Genomic DNA, 24,911 nt, shown 5'->3' on the forward strand with positions numbered 1-24,911 from the left:
CACTGGAGAACTCCAAAAGTGGGGAGGTTGGGAGGGGGGTCAGGGTTGAAAAGTCACCTATCATGTACAATGTTCACTACTTAGGTGATGGGTACGCTAGAAACCCAATCTCCACCACCATGTAATATACCTATGTAACAAACAGGCACATGTACACCCAAATTTAAATTAAAATTTTAAGAAATGAACTCAAAATCTGAACAGACATTTCTCCAAAGATATACAAGTGGTCCACAAGCACATGAAAACATGTATGACATTGTAAGTCATCAGGGAAATGCAAATCAAAACCACAATGAGATATCATATCACACTGTTAGGGGAGTCATAATTAAAAAAAAAGTGAACAATAGCAAGTGCTGGCAAGGATGGGAGAAAGTGGGCCCCTCATACATTGCTAATGGGAATATTAATTGGTGCAATTGCTGTGGAACACAGTTTGGTAGTTTCTCAATAAGCCAAACATAGAATTACTATATGATCCAGCCACTCCATTCCCAGGTACATACTCCAAATAACTGAAAACAGGTATTCAAACAAAAATGTGTACACTACTATACACTGCAGCACTACTCATGCTAGTGAAAATGAAAGAACCCGATTGGAAAGAACCCAAATGTCCATTTGGGTCATGAATAAACAAAATATGATATATCTGTAGAACCATAAGAAGGAGTAAAGTACCTTGCTGGGCACGGTGGCTCACGCCTGTAATCCCAGCACTTTGGGAGGCCAAGAAGGGCGGATCACCTGAGGTCAGGAGCTCAAGACCAGCCTGACCAACATGGAGAAACCCCATCTCTACTAAAAATACAAAATTAGCTGGCTGTGGTGGTGCATGCCTGTAATCCCAGCTACTTGGGAGGTGGAGGCAGGGGAATGGCTTGAACCCAGGAGGCGGAGGTTGCAGTGAGCTGAGATCGCGCCATTGCACTCCAGCCTGGGCAACAAGAGTGAAACTCCGTCTCAAAAAAAAAAAAAAAAAAAGGAGCAAAGTACCTCAGCACGCTGTAATATGAATGACCCTTGAAACATTACGCTAAGTCAAAGCCAGATACCAAAGGTCATCCATGAGGCGGCAATATGCAGGAAACATCTAGAACAGGTAAGTTCACAGAGACAGAAAGAGTATTTGTGGTTACCAGGGGATAAGGGGAGAGAAGAATGGGAGTGATGCTTCATGGGTACAGGGTTTCCCTTTGGGGTGATGAAATTATGTGAATTTTATCTCAATTTAAAAAATACATAATAAAAAGGAAAACTGGAAGAAAAAAGTCAGACTTTTTTTCTTTGTTTTTGAGACGGACTCTCGCTCTGTCGTCAGGCTGGAGTATAGTGGCAGGATCTCAGCTAACTGCAACCGCTGCCTCCTGGGTTCAGGCAATTCTCCTGCCTCAGCCTCCTGAGTAGCTGGGACTACAGGTGCGCACCACCACGCTCAGCACTTTTTGTATTTTTAATAGAGACGGGGTTTCACCATGTTGGCCAGCATGGTCTCAATCTCTTGATGGTGTGTTCCACCCGCCTTGGCCTCCCAAAGTGTTGGGATTACAGGCATGAGCCCTTGTGCCTGGCCCAGACTTATTTTAAAAGACTTTTAGGCCAGGTGTGGTGGCTCATGCCTATAATCCTAGCACTTTGGAAGGCTGAGGTGAGAGGGCTGCTTGAGCCCAGGAGTTCAAGACCAGTCTGGGCAACATAGCAAGACCCTGCCTCTACAAAATTAAAAGAAACTGCCATGCGTGGTGCTGCACACTTGTAGTCCCAGCTACTCACGAAGCTGAGATGGGTGGATTGCTTGAGCTGGGGAGGTTAAGGCTGTGGTGAGCCGTGATCATGCCACTGCACTCCAGCCCAGGCAATAGAATGAGGCCCTATCTAATCAATCAATAAATGTCTTTTATTTACCACAGGAGAAATATAATTATTTATGCTAGCAAATATTTTCCATTTTGGATGCATAGTTCTTTGTCATTCTGTCTATCACACACCATTACTTCCCTAAGCCTCATCTAGGGTGCTTGTAACATACAGATTCCCAGACTAGCTGAGAACTGTTAAATCAGCAACTTCGAAAGGAATCTATAATTCTTAGTATCAAACAGGTTGACTACTATTTAGCACAATTATTTCCTCTGATAAAAAGAGGAAGACTCTTGCAGTGTAAAACTGCTAAAAACTAAGAAAAACAAAAAGCAAGACAGATTTAGCAATATCAAAGATGACAGGTAAAATACATTAATGATAAATAGAAACGTTAATGATCTACTAGGACTTATTTTAACAATGATATGAATTTTTGAATAATTCCTTTGGATAAGGAGGAGAATCAACTGAGATTAACATTAGGTGCTCCCCCTATCAGAGAGGACAAAGTTCAAATAAGTACACACTTTTGAGAAAGATAACATTACCCAGTATTGGCAATAGGAATGGTCTTGCAAAACTAGTAAAAATGTAAATTGGTACAACCCTTCTGGAGAGAAATTTTGCAAAATATTAAGTACTAAAATTTAAAACATACATTATAAAAAAGCAATAAAATGTGCATTATATTTGATCTATTCATCTCACCAATAAAAATTTAAGCCACAGGGAAAACTGAGTAACATGTTTGCATTTGGATGTTCATCATAATACGGATTAAAACAATGAAAACTGGAAACCACCAAATATCTATTAATAGGGGGCTGGGTACGCAAGCCACGGCACACACATACAAGGAAATACCCTGTGTTGGTGGGTGCAGTGGCTCACGCCTGTAATCCCAGCACTTTGGGAGGCTGAGGTGGGTGGATCACCTGAGGTCAGGAGTTCAAGACCAGCATGGCCAACCTGGTGAAACCTCATCTCTACTAAAAATACAAAAAGTAGCTGGGCGTGGTGGCAGGTACCGGTAATCCCAGCTTCTCAGGAGGCTGAGGCAGCAGAATGACTTGAACCCAAGAGGCGGAGGTTGCAGTGAGCAGAGATCACATCATTGCACTCCAGCCTGGGCGACAGAGCGAGACTCCGTCTCAAAAAAAAAAGAAAAAAAAGAAAATGCCCTGTGTGTTCCTCCAGATGCTATCCTTCATCTTCTTTTAAACACTGCTTAAAAGAAACTTGCCGGGCACGGCAGCTCAAGCCTGTAATCCCAGCACTTTGGGAGGCCGAGACGGGCGGATCACGAGGTCAGGAGATTGAGACCATCCTGGCTAATACGGTGAAACCCCGTCTCTACCAAAAAATACAAAAAACTAGCCGGGCGAGGTGGCGGGCGCCTGTGGTCCCAGCTACTCGGGAGGCTGAGGCAGGAGAATGGCGTGAACCCGGGAGGCGGAGCTTGCAGTGAGCTGAGATCCGGCCACTGCGCTCCGACTCCGTCTCAAAAAAAAAGAAAAAAGAAAAAAAAACTCATACTGTTTGCTCACTGTCACCACTGCTTCACTTACTACCATAAAACCTGGTTTCTCTTACTTTAATAAAAGGATCAAACAATTTCTATGTTGCTAAATCTGTTAACCATTTCACAGTGCTCATCCTACCTCTCTGAAACACCACCTGCTCTTTGCAGCTGCGCTTCCACCTCCCCTGTCTTTCCAGCCTTCTCTCTGGCTATGCCTTGTCCGTCTTTATTCTGCCAGATTCCTCTACTGCAGCCCAAGGCCGCATGGGTTCTGTCCTGAGTCATCTTTTCTTCTCACCTTTCCAGTTTCCTGCATTCTGTTCTGTCCTCTAATGATGGCAAGTTGTTTTTGTTGTTCTCATGTTTCCTGGTCTTTGTGTATGTTGGGGTTTTCTTCCCCCTGCTTAGTTGCTTCCCTACAGGTTATCAGTGGCTCCCAAAATACTGGAAGCTTTGAGAGAACAAACAGAGACTGTAATACGTCCTTCCAGAGTCAGAATAAGGTCTAGCACATAAAAAGTCCTTAACAAATATTTGTTAAATTAAAATAAAATTAACGAATAGAAACAGCTAGCATAGATTTTTAAATGTTTAAAAGCATGAAATAAATGTAGATGTTAAAAATGAAAGAATATTTTCTTTCAGTCAAATTGGTCAGCCACAAAGGACACCCATTTGTACAAGGATGTGAAGCAACGGGCAAAACTATTCTGTTATAAATAATCATCATCACAGTATTTCTGAGGGCAACTGGGGAATATGTACATAGCACAGAGCACTGGGGTCAGAGAGAATGAGGCTGACCCTCAGCTATACCTTGTAACCAGCTGTCTGAACTTGGGAATTTACTACTGAGCGTCTTTAAATTTCAGTTTTCTCATCTGTAAAGTAAACCAGATTTGATGAAAAGTAAATAAATATAATATTTAGTTGAAATGTTTAGCTTATTAAAATTAACGAGCAGCTCAAATAGCCACTTAACTATCAAACCAAATGACATGGCTGGGCATGGTGGCTCATGCCTATAATCCCAGCACTTTGGGAGGCTGAGGTGGGCATATCACCTAAGGTCAGGAGTTTGAGACCAGCCTGGGCAACATGGTGAAGTCCCGTCTCTACTAAAAATACAAAAATTAGCCAGGCATGGTTGTACGCGCCTGTAATCCCAGCTACTTGGGAGGCTGAGGCACGAGAATCACTTGAACCTGGGAGGCGGAGGTTGCAGTGAGCCAAGGTCACGCCATCGCACTTCAGCCTGGGCAAAAAGAGTGAGACTGTCTCAAAAATAAAAAACAAAAAACCAAGTGATGTTTCTTAAGAACCTTCTAACATAAAATAACTTTGATTAAATTTCCTAAAAAATGTGGATAGAATTCATTAATCCATCCCATAACTATTTATTGAGCACAGTATTCAGTATTTGGTTGCATGTCAGGCCCATGTTCTTGTCAAAGGGGATAAACAGTGAGAATAACTAAGTTCTTGTCTTTGTGAGGGAGACAGACAGTAAATCTGGAAATACATGGCAATGTCAGCTAGTGAAACACGAGAGTAAAGGGATGGAGAAGACTTTTCTAATGAGGGAAAACTTGAGCACAGGCCTGAAAAGTAAAGAGGCAAATTATGTGGCTATGTGGGAGAGCAGAGTTCCTGAGAGTAGGAATATCCAAGGCAAAGGCTGTGTTACAGGAGCACACTAGGCACTGCTGAGACGCTGGCAGAGACCAGGGTGGCTAACAAGAAGAACCCTGCGGGGAAGCACAGCAGAAGATGAGGTCTGAGAGGTAACCTGGATCCAGCCGTGTGGGCTGTGCCGGCCACGGTAAGGACATGGAACTTCTTCCAAGTGTGATGAAAAGCCAGTGGAAGGTTCTGAGTAGAGCAATGACATGACCATATTTTTTACTTAAGAAGCCTACTCGGTTGTTTTTGGGAAAAATAGATTGAAAGGGGCAAGGGTGAAAGCAGGAAGGCCACTTAGAGGTTAGTGTCATAGTCTGATGAGAGATGATGGTGGCTTGGAATAGAAGATATTTTGGCCACGTGCCATGGCTCATGCCTATAATCCCAGCACTTTGGGAGGCGGAGGCAGGTTGATCACTTGAACTCAGTCAGGAATTTGAGACCAGCTTGGGCAACATGGTGAAACTCTGTCTCTACAAAAAATACAAAAACCACTAGCTGGGCATGGTGGTGCACACCTGTGGTCCCAGCTACTCAGGAGGCTGAGGTGGGAGGATCACTGGAACCTGGGAAGTTGAGGCTACAATGAAGCTGTGATCGTGCCACTGCACTTTAGCCTGAGTGACAGAGCAAGACCCTGTCTCAAAAAAAAAAAAAAAGTCTCTTAAGTGGAGATGGAGAGAAGTGGTCAGAATCAGGATATATTTTAAAGGGAGAGCTGTCAGAATTTGCTAATGAACTAGATGTTCCACATCTAGGAACTTAAGGATTTCATGGTGGACATTTAAAAAGACTTACATACAAGGATACCCAAGATATGTTGCTTATAAAGGGACACAAGGTGATTTGTTTAATAAACTCCAGAATAGCCATAAGCTAGAAAAGATACAGCCATTTAGAAATAATGTTGAATATATAATGACATGGAAAAAATAATCACGATATGTTAAGCAAAACAACCAGTAATAAAACAAAACATTCTATATTAACTCAGTATGCCCAAATAAAGTGCATAGAAACAAGGCTAAAGGTTATTGATCAACATGTTAACAAAATTTCTCTCTGGGTTATGGAATTACATGTTTGTCACTTTCCTTCTTTAAGCTTAATGTGCTTTCCAAATTTTCTATAATCATCAAGTATTACTTCTATAAAAATAAATAATTTTTAAAATTTAATATTAAAATTATTTTCAACAAATGCAATTATGGATGAATAACCATTTGAGTCCATTAATAGTTTTTTGTTTTTCTTTTTTGAGACAGGGTCTCACTCTGTAACCCAGGCTGGAGTGCAGTGGCTCGATCTTGGGTCACTGCAACCTCCACCTCCTGGGTTCCAGCAATTCTCCCGCCTCAGCCTCCCGAGTAGATGGAACTACAGGTGTGCATCACCACGCCCAACTAATTTTTGTATTTTTTGGTAGAGACAGGGATTCACCATGTTGGTCAGGCTGGTCTCGAACTCCTGACCTCAGGTGATCCACCCACCTCGACGTCCCAAAGTGCTGGGATTACAGGAGTGAGGTACCACGCCCCGCCTGACAGTTTGGTTACTTACCATCACTTTTCGCAAGGTGTATCTTTTGCAGCGAATGTCATCCATTAGCATCTCATAAGGGGTGAGCTGATATTCAATGGGCAAAGGGTTGTACTGCCGCTCTTGGACCTTCTTGAGTTTTACCCCATTCCTCAAATCCCTCATCACCTGTACCCAGAATCGTGCCTGAAAGAACCAAGGATAGAGAGACATCAACGAATAAAAGTACTAGTTTCTTCTAAACAGTTAGTCATACAGAATAAATGAAGAGCCTGGATTACAAAACAACGAGTAAACCAACCAAAAACTATTTTAAAAATTAGATTTTGGGTACTAAAAGATGAGTGGAAAGAAAGTAGAGAATCCACAGGCTCTACCTGCCGAGGCACATGGCTTTAAACCTAAGCTCCACCACTGTGGTAGGCTTACTAAGGGCTCAGGTTCTTCATGCTTTCCTGCGTCTATGCTGCTATGTGACTCTGCTCACTAAAGGAGATTATATTTCCCACACCCTGACTTTGGGATTGGCTATATGATTTGCTTGGCCACTGGAACAGTGGTGGGTATGACAAGACCAAGGGCTTCAAAAGCGTATGTACAATGGGCTTCTCCCTTGTGTTTCTATTGTGGCCATGAGAATGTCAAGCCTGGGTTAGCCTGTGGTCCCAGGATAGATGAGATACCTGTAAAGTGCAGCTACCATCGGGGATCTGGAGACCCATGAGCTAGTAAGTGCTTTTGCTTTATGCGGCTGTGATTTTGTAGTGGTGAATTACACAGTATTACTGTGACCACAGCTGACTGACATACAGCCAGCTATTTGACATGGAGCAAGTTACTGCACCTTTCTGAGCCGTAGTTTCCTTATCAATAAAAGAAGTGGTACTTCATTACTTGTTGAGAATATCAGAATCAGTGGATGGTGCTCTGTACATAGAAAATACTAAAAAAGGCTGGGTGCAATGGGTCACGCCTGTAATCCCAGCACTTTGGGAGGCCAAGGCAGGTGGATCACCTGAGGTCAGGAGTTCGAGACCGGCCTGACCAATATGGTGAAACTCTGTCTCTACTAAAAGTACAAAAATTAGCTGTGTTTGGTGGTATCTGCCTATAATCGCAGCCACTCAGGAGGCTGAGGCAGGAGAATTGCCTGAACCCAGGAGGTAGAGGTTGCAGTGAGCCCAGATCGCACCACTGCACTCCAGCCTGGGCAACAGAGTGAGAGACTCTGTCTCAAATAAATAAGTAAATAAATAAAATTAAATAAAAAACATAAAATAATACAAAATCTATTTATATTTATCTTATTATACTTTAAGTCTTTTGTTCTCCTGCCTATAATGTGCCAAAGTCTCTACCTGACTAAAGTCCATCACAATATTTAGCTAAAAACCTATAACTTGTTAAAATTAACAAGTGACATGGCTGAGCGCAGTGGCTCATACCTATAATCCCAGCACTTTGGGAGGATGAGGCGGGCGGATCATGAGGTCAGGAGATTAAGACCATCCTGGCTAACACGGTGAAACCCCATCTCTACTAAAAATACAAAAAATTAGCCAGGTGTGGTGGCATGTGCCAGCTACTCAGGAGGCTGAGGCAGAAGAATCGCTTGAACCTGGGAGGCGGAGGTTGTAGTGAGCCAAGATAGCGCCACTGCACTCCAGCCTGATGAGAGAGTGAGATTCCATCTCCAAAAAAAAAATTGACATAATAGTTACTTACATCTATTTACTGTAAAATCAAGTGATCTATTTCATAAGAATCTTCTATGTAAAATAACTGATTAAATTTCTCAAAACATCCTCAATAATGATTCATAATTAAAAAAAAAAAGTTGGGTTTGGACAATGAGAAGCTACCAAAAAATATAAAAAGCATATACCATTTCCCATCCTCTTGTTCCAAAAAGGATTTGAGGTACTTATGGTGTAGCATTAGATATCTCCTAAAATATTCATATTTAAAAAGATTCTTTGATTCTGCCATTAAAGATATTCTAAAATAATATCCCTAAAATATCCGTATTTCTCTCTTGGGAATGCTTTTGTCCCAACTTCCACATTTCTCTTATTCTTTTTTTTTTTTTTTTTTGAGATGGAGTCTAGCTCTGTCGCCCAGGCTGGAGTGCAGTGGCGCGATCTCGGCTCACTGCAAACTCCGCCTCCCAGGTTCACGCCATTCTCCTGCCTCAGCCTCCCGAGTAGCTGGGACTACAGGCGCCTGCCATCTCGCCCGGCTAGTTCTTTGTATTTTTTAGTAGAGACGGGGTTTCACCGTGTAGATCAGGATGGTCTCGATCTCCTGACCTCGTGATCCACCCGTCTCGGCCTCCCAAAGTGCTGGGATTACAGGCTTGAGCCACCGCGCCCGGCCCACACTTCTCTTATTCATTCCTTTAAGATGCAGTCCAAATATCGTCTCATCTTTTAAAAGTCTCCCTTCGGGCTTTAAATTAGGGGACAGGGGACAGTTACCCACAATAGAAGCTTTTGCTATAATTCATGAAAGGATTCAAACACATTTTGTTCTTTTTGGTTTTTGAGATGGAGTCTTGCTCTTGTCGCCCCATGTTGGAGTGCAATGGTGTGATCTTGGCTCACTGTAATTTATGCCTCCTGGATTGAAGTGATTCTCTTGCCTCAGTCTCCTGAGTAGCTGGGATTACAGGCACCTGCCACTACACCAAGCTAATTTTTTGTATTTTCAGGTTTCGTCATGTTGTCCAGGCTGGTGTTGAACTCCTGACCTCAAGTGATTCACCCGCCTTGGCCTCCCAAAGTGCTGAGATTACAGGCATGAGCCACTATGCCTGGCCCATACTTTGTTATATAGTCGGTTTTGTTTGTATAATTGTTTAGTTAAAAAATCTTACATACTACTTTTCAGAAATTAAAGTCGCAGTTATTATATAAAATAACAGACAACTGTCATCATATGCATTCCTGGAGATTATCATTTATCCCTTATCCCATTAGGAAGATTCTGAAACTAGAATCTGCTACTAAAGACATTCTAATTCTCTCTCAACTCTTTGCTCTTTTCATTCTAATCTTTCTAGGTAATTCACTTAGTGGTCTTGTGAGGAGGAAGTTGGTGATCTACGCAAATGTAACTCCCGCTGGACTTAGTGCTTCTCTGGTCAGGGATGACACTAGTTTTCTTTCTTTTTTTTTTTTTCTTTTTTCTTTTTTTGAGACGGAGGCTGTCGCTCTGTCGCCCAGGCTGGAGTGCAGTGGCCAGATCTCAGCTCACTGCAAGCTCCGCCTCCCGGGTTCCCGCCATTCTCCTGCCTCAGCCTCCCGAGTAGCTGGGACTACAGGCGCCGGCCACCTCGTCCGGCTAGTTTTTTGTATTTTTTAGTAGAGACGGGGTTTCACCATGTTAGCCAGGATGGTCTCGATCTCCCGACCTCGTGATCCACCCGTCTCGGCCTCCCAAAGTGCTGGGATTACAGGCGTGAGCCACCGCGCCCGGCCCGACACTAGTTTTCAAATGAAGGAGGCTTACAGTAAGAAATTAAATTTTTACTTTAAGTTTATACTAGCTGTTTGCTAACTTTTGAACACTGGAAGTTATTTATCTGGTTTCAACGACTGGAAAACCAATTTAAAATTTATTGGCCAAGACGATATACACCTAGAACAACACTATCCAAGTATTCTACATAAAGGAAAATCAATAATCAATTTTATTCTAAAATGACAAATAATACCAGCTTTTAAGACAACGTAGGCAAGTATTTTTTTGTTTTGTCTTGAAAGTTCCAAATAGATTGAAGATATCTATCAATAAATTAAGAATATTGCAAACAAGAAACAACCCAAATGACCAGCAACAGATGAATAAACTGCGATACATCCACACAATGGAATACTTCTCAATACTCTATGGATACAGACAACACGGATGAAATCTCAAAACAATTATGAAGAGTGAAAGAAGCCAAACCAAAAACAGTACATACCAGCTGGGCACGGAGGCTCATACCTGTAATCCCAGCACTTTGGGAGGCCAAGGTGGGCGGATCACGAGGTCAGGAGTAGGACACTAGCCTGACCAACATGGTGAAACCCCGTCTCTACTAAAAATACAAAAATTAGCTGGGCGTGGTGGCGTGCACCTGTAATCCCAGCTACTCAGGAGGCTGAGGCAGGAGAATTGTTTGAACCCAAATGGTGGAGGTTGCAATGAGCCGAGATCATGCCACTGCACTCCAGCCTGGGCGACAGACAGAGACTCCATCTAAAAAAATAAAACTAAACCCCCAAAACAGTACATACCATATGATTACATTTATATAAAATTCTAGAAAGTGCAAACTAATCTATAGTCACAGAAAGCACACGACTAGTTGCCTGGAAACTGGGGAGGAGGGAGGCAGGAGGTAGGATTATAAAAAGGTATGAGGAAACGTTGGGTGTGATAAATAGGCTCATTATTTTGATTGCGGTGATGGTTTCACGGGTGAATACATATATATATGTACAAAACATATGTCAAAATTTATTAAGTTATGCATTTTACATTTGTGCAGCTTACTGTATATCTATTGTATCTCAATAAAACAGTTAGAAAATAATGTGACAAACAATTAAAACCTATTAGGTCAAAAGCAACCCATTCATATGATAATGGCATGATTTATCTGGCATTCTTAACCTAAAAAGTCAGAATCCTAAAATGTGCCTTCCTCCTGATACCTGGACTTCAACAATCTTTTTTTTTTTTTTTTGAGTCTTCCTCTGTCGCCCAGGCTGGAGTGCAGTGGTACGATCTCAGCTCACCTCAACCTCCGCCTCCAAGCTCAAGCTATTCTCCTGTTTCAGCCTCCCAAGCAGGTGGGATTACAATTGCGCACCACCACGCCCGGCTAATTTTTGTCTTTTTTAGTAGACATGGCTGGCCACGTTGGCTAGGCTTGTCTCGAACTCCTGACCTCAAGTGATCCGCCCACCTCAGCCTCCCAAAGTGCTGGGATTACAGGCGTGAGCCACCATGCCTGGCCTTGGACTTCCACAATCCAACACACTCTGCAACATTCACTGTTCTGTCCCCACGGCTGTCATGCCTACCAACTCTAAGTTTATACGAGAGCAGAGATTTTTGGAGTCACTAGGATTTAGTACTATGCCTGAAAAACTGTAAATACTCAAAGCGTGTCACATGAATAAACCACATTATCTGTTTTACAAATCTGTCTTCTGTTTATTCTGCATTCCCAGGGTCCTCATCCAGATAACTGTTCACTGGATAAATAAATGTACAACGCCGTTAGTTTCACACTTAATCCTGAAAACATAGCTTAAATTTTATACACAAGAATATGTTGGCCGGGCGCAGTGGCTCAAGCCTGTAATCCCAGCACTTTGGGAGGCCGAGACGGGCGGATCACGAGGTCAGGAGATCGAGACCATCCTGGCTAACCCGGTGAAACCCCGTCTCTATTAAAAAATACAAAAAACTAGCTGGGCGAGGTGGTGGGCGCCTGTAGTCCCAGCTACTCGGGAGGCTGAGGCAGGAGAATGGCGTAAACCCGGGAGGCGGAGCTTGCAGTGAGCTGAGATCCGGCCACTGCACTCCAGCCCGGGGGACAGACCGAGACTCCGTCTCAAAAAAAAAAAAAAAAAGAGAATATGTTAAGGCGGGAGTTTGCAACCCCCAGTCCACTGACTGGTACTGGTCTGTAGCCTGTCAGGAACTGAGCTGCAGAGTGAGCGGTGGATGAGCAAGCATTATGCCTGAGCTCTGTCTCCTGTAAGATCAGCAGCGGCATTAGATTCTCAAAGGAGCACAAACCCTATTGTGAACTGCACATGTGAGGGATCCAGGTTGCATGCTCCTTATGAGAATCTAATGCCTGATGATCTGAGGTGGAACAGTTTCATCTTGAAACCACTCCTCCACCCCCAATCCTTGAAATTGTCTTCCACAAAACCAGTCTCCGGTACCAAAGAGGTTGGGGACCGCTGTGTTAAGGTATTAACATAAATAGAAATATTAATATTTTAAAACACTAAAATTCTCAGAGACATTGGGGGTGGTTTTAATAAAACCAGAAAGCTTTTTAAAATGGGGAATAGATATTTCCTGAAATGTAAGACTAAGCATTCACATTTATATATCAATTCATACTACAGTCCTTCATAAAGAGCATTTTTTTAATTTTTTTTGAGAGGGTCTCACTCTGTTGACCAGGCTGGAGGGCAGTGGTGTGATCACAGTTAACCGCAGCCTCAACCTCCTGGGCTCAAGTGATCCTTCTAACTCAGCCTCCCAAGTAGCTGGGACCACAGGCACATGTCACCAGCCTAGTTAATTTTTTTATTATTACCATTTTTAATAATAATAAAAATCCTCCCATTTTAGTGATAGGGTCTCACTATGTTGTTCAGGCTAGTCTTGCATTCCTAAGCTCCAGCAATCTTCCTGCCTTGGCCTCCCCAAGTGCTGGGATTACAGGTGTGAGCTACCATGCCTGGCCAATAAGTAGCATTTTAAAAAAACATTATACAGGCTGGGCACAGTGGCTCATGCCTGTAATCCCAGCACTCTGGGAAGCCAAAGTGGGAGGATCACATGAGGTCAGGAGTTTGAGACCAGCCTGGCCAACATGGTGAAACCCTATTTCTTCTAAAAATACAAAATCAGCCAGGCATGGTGGTACATGCCTGAAGTCCCAGCTACTTGGGAGGCTGAGGCAGGAGAATCACTTGAACCCAGGAGGCAGGGGCTGCAGTACCCAGGAGGTGGGGGTGGCAGTGAGCCGAGACTGCACTATCGCACTGCAGCCTGAGCAACAGAATGAGACCCTGTCCAAAAAAAAAAATATATATATATATATGTATATACTATTTCTTACACAGTAAACAGATCAGAAAGCATTTCCGGCTCTTACCCAGTCAGCGTTTTTCAGCTCTTCCAAGTCTGTGCTAGATTCATCACTCTTTTCCATTTCTTGAATCTTCTTAAGATTCTACAGGTTAAAATAAAACAGGCATAAAAATTTCATTAACTTACCTTCTCAAATTAAAATTCCTAACACATATCTTCAGATAAGACATATATTCAAGTGTCAGTGAAGGAAATAGTATAGAATCTATTGCTTTGTAAACTCTAGATCCAATTAAAATGGAACCCTGAGGATCCATTTTACTGAGGATGGACTGAGATTGCTCAGGTCTTGCCAACCCAACTTTTTTTTTTTTTTTAACGTAAGCTCTCTTCTTTTCATCTCTACTACAAATTCCTTACTCTAAACACCATCATATTTTGCCTGGGCTTCTGAAGCAATCTGATCCCGGATGCTTTCCTCTCCTCACCCCATGGCTGGTCTCTGTCATTGTCTACTTTCATTCTTCCTTCAGACATCACACTCAACAGAATCACAGATTCTTCAGACAAGACTTCCCTTCCTCCCTGAGTACGTCAAAATCCCCCTATTTTAAAATTTTATAGCACCATTATACCTCTATAGCTCTTATCAACATTGTAACTTTACACATATTAGTGCCTTCCCTCTAGACTGCATGAGGCAGAATCCCATCTTCAGAGGCCACATAAGCACTGGCACTTGCTGATGTTCAATATGTATTTATCAAGTAATTTGATAAGTAAATTTTAATAGATAAAAATGCCTCAAACTGCATCAATTCAACACTTGCAACTTTAGGAAAATCTTGGTTGCTAAAGTATATTCACATATTAATTCTAAGTTTACGGTACACCAATTCTACTTACAGTAATTCAACCCTAATATATTTACTTTTTGCTGAGCTATGTGCCTGCCTGCACTAAAACTGAGTTTTTAAAAAATTTTCCCCTAACCCCCACATTGATCAAGACTGTTTAAATGCACTGTATGAAATCTAGCTTGTTTGATGTGAAAATAATGAATACTAAACTTGAATTATTTATTTATTTATTTATTTGAGATGGAGTTTTGCTCTTGTTGCCCAGGCTGGCGTGCAACGGTGCAATCTCGGCTCACTACAACTTCCACCTCCCGGTTCAACCGATTCTCCTGCCTCAGCCTCCTGAGTAGCTGGGACTACAGACATGCACCTTCACGCCTGGCTAATTTTGCATTTTTAGTGCAGACAGGGTTTCTCTCCATGCTGGTCAGGCTAGTCTCGAACTCCTGACCTCAGGTGATCTGCCCGCCTCGGCCTCCCAAAGAGCGGGGATAACAGGTATGAGCCACCATTCCTGGTCTGAAATATTAATTTTAAAAATTTATTTATTTATTTATTTATTTATTTATTTTTAGAGACAGGGTCTTCCTCTGTTGTTCAGGCTGGAGTGCAGTGATGCAAAGCTCATTGCAGCCTCGAATTCCTGGGGCTCCAGTAATCCTCCCAGTTTAGCATCCCAAGTAACTGAGACTACAGGTATGCACCCTATGCCTGGATAATTTTTGTATTTTCTTCAGATAGGGTTTCACTATATTGCCTGGGCTGGTGTCAAACTCCTTGGCTTGCGATCCCCCTGCCTCAGCCTCCCAAAGTGCTCGGATTACAGGCTTGAGTCACCACACCTTACCTCATTTCCTACTATTTCTTCCCACTACAGCCTTAGGGTATTTACACTGGTGCCACCTTCTTCCTAGAATGCTTTACATCTCAAACATCCAGATTGAATCACCTCACATCTGTTACACACTTGCGCAAATGTCACCTTCTCAACGGGGTCTATCTTGACCAAATTCCAAGCCCCCTCCCCAGTTACTAGCAATTACTCTAGCCTACCTCTTTTCCCGTATCTCCTCCTACCTTTCAGTGGTCTATAGGATGGATTTATTTCATATGTTTACAGTCTACCACCTCCTGCGGGATTCAGACTTTAGGAAAGAAGGAATTTTTTTTATTTTGTTTTTGTATTTTGTTCACTGATGGGATTCACAAATCTCCAAAATAGTGCCTTGCACAGAATAGGTGCTTACTAAATATTTCTTCATTAAGCAGACTAAGACACTTTCAACCATGCATGTTTAAATACTTAAACCTATTTAATAGCCCTTACCAGGTCAACTTTGGTAAGAGGAAGCTCAATAAGAGCGAGTAATATTCAGAGAAAAATCTACGCTCTCCTCGAAATTCAGAATCCCCTAGGGAAGCTGGGGAGAAGTATCTTCTCTACCACATACAAACACACGCTCTGCATTTTAGGAAAATAAATCTTCAACCCAGGCTCACATTACATTTAAGTGTCTCATTCAGTCAATAGGTGGATGAATCAAATATACTGTACTAGGCCGGGCGCGGTGGCTCAAGACTGTAATCCCAGCACTTTGGGAGGCCGAGACAGGTGGATCACGAGGTCAGGAGATCGAGACCATCCTGGCTAACATGGTGAAACCCCGTCTCTACTAAAAAATACAAAAAACTAGCTGGGCGAGGTGGCGGGCGCCTGTGGTCCCAGCTACTCGGGAGGCTGAGGCAGGAGAATGGCTTAAACCCGGGAGGCGGAGCTTGCAGTGAGCTGAGATCCGGCCACTGCACTCCAGCCTGGGTGACAGAGCAGGACTCCTTCTCAAAAAAAAACAAAAAACAAAAAACAAAAAAAACAAATATATATATATATATATATATATATATATATATATATATATATATCTACTGTACTACTGTTTACCCAGGAGCTTATAAACCATAAAAATATGAAAAAAGCTGAAATCATGAATAAACTCATCTTTATGAACCTATACTGTTTTTTGTGTGTGTGAATTTTTTTTTTTTTTTAATTCCAGACCAGGTGCAGTGACTCACGCCTATGATCCCAATATTTGGGGAAGCTGAGGCAGGAGGACTGCTTGAGGCCAGGACGTGAAGACCAACCTGGGCAACATAGTAAGACCGTATCTCTCCAAAAAAAACCAAACAATTAGTCAGGTATGGTGGTGCTTGCTTGTAGTCCCAGCTACTCAGGAGGCTGAGGTGGGAGAATCACTTCAGCCTGGGAGGTTGTGGCTACAAGTGAGCTAAGATCACACCACTGCACTCCCACCTGGGCAACAGAGAGAAACCCTGTCTCAAAAAAATAAAATAAAACAAAATTTTAATAAAACAACAGACAAACACGACACATTTTCCTGGAATTAATGTAATGAAAGCTGCAGTAAGCTGCCCTCTGTTTCAGGAACAGCATGCTCTTCCACTAGTGGCTGGAGATGTCTGCTAAAGGCTCACTACTTAACCCTCCTCAGGAACTGCCCTTGGCCAAAGGAAGCTGCTTTGTCAAAGTTACATCCTCCCTAGAGTAACATGCATCCAGTCACTGGTCTGTGAGGAAGTACACAGATCAGGCCTCCTTGCTTCAATCTCGGACATCTCTGAAGAACCACTCCCAGCTGCTGAGCTCCCTGTGGGATCGGCTGAGGCCTCTGCTGCATCTGCATTGCATTTCAACATTTCCCTCTGCTCAATCCTGCTTTCCTTACCCCTTATAGGTGTTCCCAAAAGCATGCCCAGTAAAACCTCCTGAATTCACATTTTACCCCTAGGAGTCCCCCAAGGAAATCCTAGAGGAACTTAATCCACAGCATGGAACATTAAAAAAATATTACAACAGACATCTCAGACAAAACTTACATTAATTTCAAAGGTAAAATCCACTGTTTCAAAGACATTTTAACTTGAACTAGATTATACATCCTTCAGTGGACAGCATTCATTTTGTCAAGAAACCCTTCCTGCTCCTTCCTCTGATAAAGATCCTTCTGTTGAGAAACGCATCCCATACGGTTTGAGCAGAGCTGACCCAGTACCTCACCTCCTATTTACAAGCTTAAGAACATGACCCAGACCAGCCAGCACAGCCTATCTCCTGGCCACTGTGACTGGTTACTAAGTGGGTATATGACCCCAAATCTTCCTCTAAGACTTTTTTGCCCCAATTGACAGAAAAGATTTCCTGCTAGAGTAGTTGCTAAATTGGTAGAGTGTGAGAATAGGGCTGTAGACGGTAGTAAGAGACTGTCCTGGAAAGGGCTGGAGAGGGAAGGGAGGGAGCATGCCAGCCCTCATTACAGTGTTTGAGATTCTGGATCCAACTATGCCTAAAACTAGCTGTACCCTTAGACTTCCCAATTATGTGACCAATACATCTCTCCCCTGCTCTGCCCAGGCTTATTTGAGTGGGTTTCTGTCATTTGCAACTGAAAGTGATGATTTAATATGTCCTCATAGTCTACAAATATGAGTTCATGCTTTTATGTCTTCGGGGTACTTTGGTAGAATAGTGTGAGAAGCAGCGAAATATATTCAATCCAAACTCTTTTGCTTCAATGCCCACCAAAACAGGGCCCCTTTTCCATCCAACCTTAATTTTTACTATTCTCCAACACATCCCTGACTAAACGTAGTCAGCAGGATGTCACTGTTAGGCCTGCCTACATCTCTACCTTTATTTGTGCTGTGATCAAATCCCTCACTCTTTGCCACTAAGAAAAACTATCTGTTTGTTCTTTATAACATTGAAGGTAATTTAAATGGTCCAAGAATTTCACATTTCTTTGTTTTTTTGAACAGTAGCACAAACTATAGCTCAGATACTTTCCAGCTACGTGACTTTGGGCAAATTTTTTAATTGCTGTGATCCTGTTTGATTTTCTCATATATTAAAGTACAAATAATAATAGCTATCTTTTGGATTTTATAGAAGAAATACACCAGAATAGAGATGAAACACAGCATTCAGCTCAGACCATACTGAACATTCAGTAGGTATTAGTTATTGTAAGTCAGTGAATATCTATGAGGATTTGATTGTGAATACTTTTACTCCATCACAAAAATGTTTTATTCTAAGTGAATGTGTTTCACAAAATGATACCTCTCCTTAGCCTCTTCATCAAATCAAATCCTGACTCAGCAATAAATCAACGTAGATAGCTTAGAATCTATAAATACTGTAATCAAACAAGCTTGATCAAATATGTGGCTAGAAAGCTCAATTTTTCTAGTTAGCAGCAAAAACAAATGAGTTATCTGAAAGTAAATTACAGATTTTTCTTGTTTTAGATCCAAGCTTCTGCCAATTATACTTTAGCTTCTGAATGATTTTTTTTTTTTTTTTTTTTTGCTTGCAGAAATGTAATAACAGATGTCAACCTGTGCTTGAGATATGGTGAGAAAGTTCTAATCGGGAGAACCCACATGGCAATTATGCTTCCCATTTCTGACATGACCATTCTCAGGCTGGCAATTAGAACTGCTCTATGCCAACATTTTCAGTTCCTGGCAACTTAAACAAAATCCACTCTGTGAATCAGAAGTATGTCAAATGCAGGTTTAACATCAGCTCACATATACGTACCCCTTTACTAATTAAATCCTTCTTATTCACATATATGTTCACATATTAAAATAATATAATAATAAAGTATTTTTATGACAGCATTTTAATGATCACCATTTCCACCATTTAAACTTTCTTAATTCCCTATGCCATGTGTACCTGTTTTCAGTTAGAAATTTTAAAATGTATTATAATAAGGAATATATTTCAAAAATTCCTTGAACAAATTTTTAATTAATTGAGACCGAGTCTCACTCTGTTGACCAAGCTGCTGCAATGGTGTGATCATGGCTCACTGCAATCTCAACTTCCTGGGCTCAAGCCATCCTTTCACCTCAGCCTCCTGAGCAGCAGGGACTATAGGCATGTACCAACACACTCGGCTAATTTTTGTACTTTTAGTAGAGACAGGGTTTTGCATGTTGACCAGGCTGGTCTTGAACTCCTGGGCTCAGTGGTCCGCCCGTCTCAGATTCCCAAAGTGCTGGGATTATAGGCGTGAGCAACCACAGTGGGCAACAAATATTTGTAATAACTCAGTTAAAATATGTTAATGCAGGCCAGGTATGATGGCTCACAACTTTAATCCCAGCACTTTGGGAGGCTGAGGCAGAAGGACTCCCTGAACCTGGGTGCTGGGAGTGCAGTGAGCTGTGACTGCATCACCGCATTCCAGTCTGGGCAAAAGAGCAAGACCCAGTCTCAAAAAAAAAAAAAGAAAGAAAAGAAAAGAAAAGAGAAGGGAGCGGAGGGGAGGAGAGGAGAAGAAAGGAGAAGAGAAGAGAAGAGAAGAGAAGAGAAGAGAAGAGAAGAGAAAAAGGAAAAAGAAAAAGAAGAGAAAAAGAAAAAGAAAAGAAAAGAAGAAAGAAAAGAAAAGAAAAGAATAGCAAAGCAAAGCAAAGCAAAGCAACAAATTCCTGCTAGGCACAGTGACTCATGCCTGTAGTCCCAACTACTTGGAGGCTGAGGTGGGAGGATTGCTTGAGGCCGGGAGGCAGAGGTTGCAGTAAGTTGAGATTGCACCACCGCATGAGATTACCTCAGCATAGGTGACAGAGCCAGACCCTGTCTCAAAACAAAAACAAAAACAAAACAAAAAAAAACAAAGAAATACTTACATAAAGAATATTAAATACATTTCACAACTGACATTATTTCACAATATTGTCTATAATAAATTAAAAAACGAGTATCAGTCATGCAGATTATCAGCTATGACTTTTTAATTCAAATATATTTTATCTGAAAAGAGGGAAAAAATATTTTATCATATTGACTAGTCCCAAATTGATATTTCAGAAATTAGGGTACAAAAACCCAGTAAAAGTTATAGCAGTTGTTCTGATAAATGGAAGTCTCCCATTAGAGCTAATGGGTAAGTACTAAAGAATATGATTTATGTTTGTGTCAAGTTTTACGGCGCATTCTTAAAGATATAACATACTTCTCCTCCCTGAGGGGTTGGTGGATGGTGGCCAAATAACAACTATAGCGATTATGAAAAAAGTCAAGAGCATTTTATTGAATAAAAAATGTAAAATGTTAAGATAAACTATAAACTGATATTCTGTACTACTTAATTTGAATTTATATGGTTCACTACAGAAATTAGAAAAACTATAGATAAAGTCATAAAAATGAAAGCAATTCATTTCTAGGTTCTATAGAGGAAAGAATTCCTAGAATTCCTCTATTCTTCCAGTATTTTTTGTACCTATACACGTATGTTCACACACGTGCAAGCACATACACTCTCTGTGTTTAACGAACGTCTCTGCTCTACATAGCTGGACTGACATTATCTCCTGATACACATCCGCCTTTTCTGTTTTTACACTCATCAGCTCTTCACACCTATAGAAATGCAGTGATGATGATAAAAATCACCATTAAAATACCACCGACAATATTTACAAATTATATCACAAAGAGTTATTTTCCTAGTAAAGACAAATTAGTAAGACCAACGACTCATCAGAAAAATGGACAAAGGAAACGAACAAGCAACTGACAAATGATTCTTCAGTATATGAAAAGATATCTGATGTCATTTATAATAGGAAAAACGCAAATTAAAACTGTTAAGATACTAACGTTCACAGCCGGGCGCGGTGGCTCAAGCCTGTAATCCCAGCACTTTGGGAGGCCGAGAGGGGCGGATCACGAGGTCAGGAGATCAAGACCATCCTGGCTAACACAGTGAAACCCCGTCTCCACTAAAAAAAATACAAAAAACTAGCCGAGCGAGGTGGCGGGCACCTGTACCCAAGTACCAGCTACTTGGGAGGCTGAGGCAGGAGAATGGCATAAACCCGGGAGGCAGAGCTTGCAGTGAGCTGAGATCCGGCCACTGCACTCCAGCCTGGGCGACAGAGTGAGACTCCATCTCAAAAAAAAAAAAAAGATACTAACATTCACTTATCACTGTGAAAACACATTGTGAAGATGTAGGAGAACAGATATCCTCACACACTGCTGAGGACAGTATCAACTAGTAAACCTGTATGAAGGCCAATATTGTAATACTTTATAAAAATTATAAATGCACATTTCCTTTGACTCAGCAAGTCTACTTATAGGAATTTACCCTGCAGTTATGCTCACAATCACGAAAAATAGGTTAAAAATTATCCATGACAACACTGTTTGTAATAGCAAAAGAAGAGAAATTACTTAATAGCTGTCAATATAGGACTGGTTAAACTCATTACAGCATACCCACAAAACAGATTATAAAGGCCTACAGATGTGAAAACTATTTACTGATATGAAATGATTTCTAAGACATATAATTAAATAAAAAAGGAAAGTTTAAAAGTGAAAAGAGGAAGAAAATACTGATACGCACTTGTTATACATAAAATCTCTCTGCAAAGACAAAAAAGAACTTAGTAATATTTGTTGCGTATATAGGGAGAGTGTGGGTAGGAGACAAAAATAGAAGGGTACAATTTAATGTAATATTTTTATACCTCCTAGGTTTTGAACCATGTGAAATTTTTTGTTAAAAATAAATGAAGTTTTAAAAGCTGCAGGATCTGAAAGATGGCAGAGTTCTTCCACGAGCTTTCAGTAAAATATTCTTGTGAAACCTTCTAACAGGGAGAGCAGCGCTAAGAGCAACGACAGGGAGGGAAGAGAGAGATTTACTCCTCACTGATGAGACCAGTGCACGGCATGTAACCAACACTCACAACAAAACTAACAAATCAAACAGAAAAAAGACAGACAGCGGCAAGGACCCTGAACATTACAAATGCTGAATGATCTCATTAAAATGAACACATGGCACACTTACAAAAAGACATCTGGTGGTGGATTTTCTGTCAAAAAGTGGTATGTTCAGCACTTGGAGGGATAGAAACCTATTTTAGGTCTAGAAAGAAACTTCCAGCCAACTTAAATGCCAGAATGTTATTACCGGAGGTGTTGGCATGAGCCGAGGAATAGGCAAGGAATATGAGAAAGCTGATTAAAATACCCTTCAATCTGTGAATGAGACAGACGTCTTGGGGCAGTCTTTGCAAGCCTATTCAAGCAGAAAATAAGCTGAAACCATGTCACAAACAGGTGTCTCAGTGTGAGTCAGTTAACGTGCAATTGGCCCTATGACACCGGTGGATTTGGCTACTGGCTTGATAAAAGATTGGGGGTGGGAAACACATTTGATTTTTCAACGAATTTACAGACTATAAAGTGTGGCTATAAGATTTTAAAAACAGACAAAAACCAATTCATAACAGCCTGGTCAATTTAAAAAACACTGTTTCTCCCCCAGCAACAGAAGATACTTTATATACATGTATGTAATTTTTCATTTTAGGTAAAATATTTTTTAGTTTTATTTAAGATAAACTGAACTCAGTAATTTCATCAAGTTATGATTTCTTGTATAGGGCTAACTGAAAGAATACATGTACAGGCATACCTCATTTTAACTGCCTTTTGCTTTGTTGTACATAGCAGATACTGCGGGTTTTTTTTTTGGACATAGTTTTACTCTGTTGCCCGGGTGGGGTGCAGCGGCACGTGATCTCAGCTCAATGCAACCTCTGCCTCCCAGGTTCAAGGAATTCTTGTGCTTCAGCCTCCTGAGTAGCTGGGATTATAGGTGTGCACCACCACACCTGGCTAATTTTTGTAGTATTAGTAGAGATGGGGTTTCACCATGTTAGCTAGGCTGGTCTCGAACTCCTGACCTCAAGTGATCTGCCCGCCTTGGCCTCCCAAAGTGCTGGGATTACAGATGTGAGCCACCCCACGCCAGGCAAAATACTGTGCTTTTACAAATTGAAGGTTTGCAGCAACCCTGAGTTCGACAAATCTGTTGGTGCCATTTTTCCTACAGCATGGGCTCACTACATGTCTTTCTGTCACATTTTGGTAATTCTCATAATATTTCATGGTTTTTAAATTAAATGTTATGGAGACCTGTGAGGAGTGATCTTTGATGTTACTACTGTCATTGCTTTGGGGTGTTCATGATAGTGTCCATATAAGACAACAAACCTAATTGATAAATGTGTGTTCTGACTGTTCCGCTCGCTAGCCATTCCCCCATTTCTCTCCCTCTCCTGGGGCCTCCCTATTCCGTGGGACACAATGATAATTTAATTAGACCAACTAATAACCCCACAATGGCCTTTATGTGTTCAAGTGAAAGGAAGAGTCACAAGTCTCTCACTTTAAATCAAAAGCTAGAAATGATTAAGTTTGGTGAGGAAGGATGTCAAAAGCAAAGATGGGCTGAAAGCTAGGCTCCTTGCATCAAACAGCCAAGTTGTGAATGCAAGGACAAGCTCTTAAAGGAAATTAAAAGTGCTACTCCAGTGAACACAAACGATAAGAAGGCAAAACAGCTTTAATTCCAGATAGAAAGTTTTAGTGGTCTGGTAGAAGATCAAACCAGCTACAACATTCCCTTAAACCAAAACCTAATCCTAAGCAGGGCCCGAACTCTTCAATTCTATAAAGGCCGAAAAAGGTGAAGAAGCTGCAGGAGCAAAGTTTGAAGCTAGCAGAGATAGGTTCATTAGGTTTGAGAGAAAGAGCTGTCACCACTCGATAAAAGTACAAGGTGAAGCAGCAAGGGCTGAATGTAGAAGCTGCAGTAAGTTATCCAGAAGATGTAGTTAACTGATGAAGGTAGCTACCTTAAACAACATATTTTCAATGCAGATAAAACAATTTAATATTGGAAGAAGATGCCATCTGGGACTTTCATAGCTAGAGAGAAATCAATGCTTGGCTTCAAAGCTTCAAAGAACAGGGTGACTCTCTTGTTAGGGGCCAATGTGGGTGATGAAGTTGAAATCAATGCTAATTTACCATTCTGAAAATCTTAGGGCCCTAAAGAATTACGTTAACTCTACTCTGCCTGTGCTCTACAAACGGAACAACAAAGACTGGATGACAGCACATCTGTTTACAGCAAAAAAGATTTCTTTCAAAATATTACCGCTCACTGACAAGGCATTTGGTCACCCAAAAGCTCTGATGGAAATATACAAGATTAATGTTGTTTTTCATGCCTGCTAACACAACATCTATTGTACAGCCCATGGATCAAGGAATAATTTTTACTTGCAAGTCTTATTAAATAATTTTAATACATTTTGTAAGGCTATAGTGGTCATAGACAGTGATTCCTGTGATTGATAGGTTTGGGCAAAGCACACTGAAAACTTTCTGGAAAGGATTCACCATTCTAGACGCCATTAAGAATACTGGTGAGGCCGGGCGTGGTGGCTCAAGCCTGTAATCCCAGCACTTTGGGAGGCCGAGACAGGTGGATCACGAGGTCGGGAGATCGAGACCATCCTGGCGAACACGGTGAAACCCCGTCCCTACTAAAAAATACAAAAAACTAGCCGGGCGAGGTGGCGGCCCCTGTAGTCCCAGCCACTCGGGAGGCTGAGGCAGGAGAATGGCTGGAACCCGGGAGGCGGAGCTTGCAGTGAGCCGAGATCCGGCCACTGCACTCCAGCCTGGGCAACAGAGCGAA

At 41.6% G+C, this 24,911-nt stretch overlaps 1 protein-coding gene across 5 annotated transcripts in view; it reads right to left on the reverse strand.

Annotated features, from left to right (window-relative positions):
- SPIRE1 (spire type actin nucleation factor 1) overlaps positions 1 to 24,911 on the reverse strand; it is a 197,140-nt gene that overhangs the window by 51,210 nt on the left and 121,019 nt on the right. For all 5 annotated transcript variants that reach the window (XM_023228440.3, XM_023228441.3, XM_023228439.2 and 2 more), the window contains exons 5-6: positions 13,509 to 13,586; positions 6,632 to 6,796 (exon numbers count right to left, since the gene is read on the reverse strand). In XM_023228440.3, coding sequence (XP_023084208.1) covers positions 6,632 to 6,796; positions 13,509 to 13,586 — 243 coding nt within the window. The remainder of the gene's footprint in view (positions 1 to 6,631; positions 6,797 to 13,508; positions 13,587 to 24,911) is intronic.

Source organism: Piliocolobus tephrosceles, chromosome 18, assembly GCF_002776525.5.
Source record: "Piliocolobus tephrosceles isolate RC106 chromosome 18, ASM277652v3, whole genome shotgun sequence".
NCBI lineage: Eukaryota > Metazoa > Chordata > Mammalia > Primates > Cercopithecidae > Piliocolobus > Piliocolobus tephrosceles.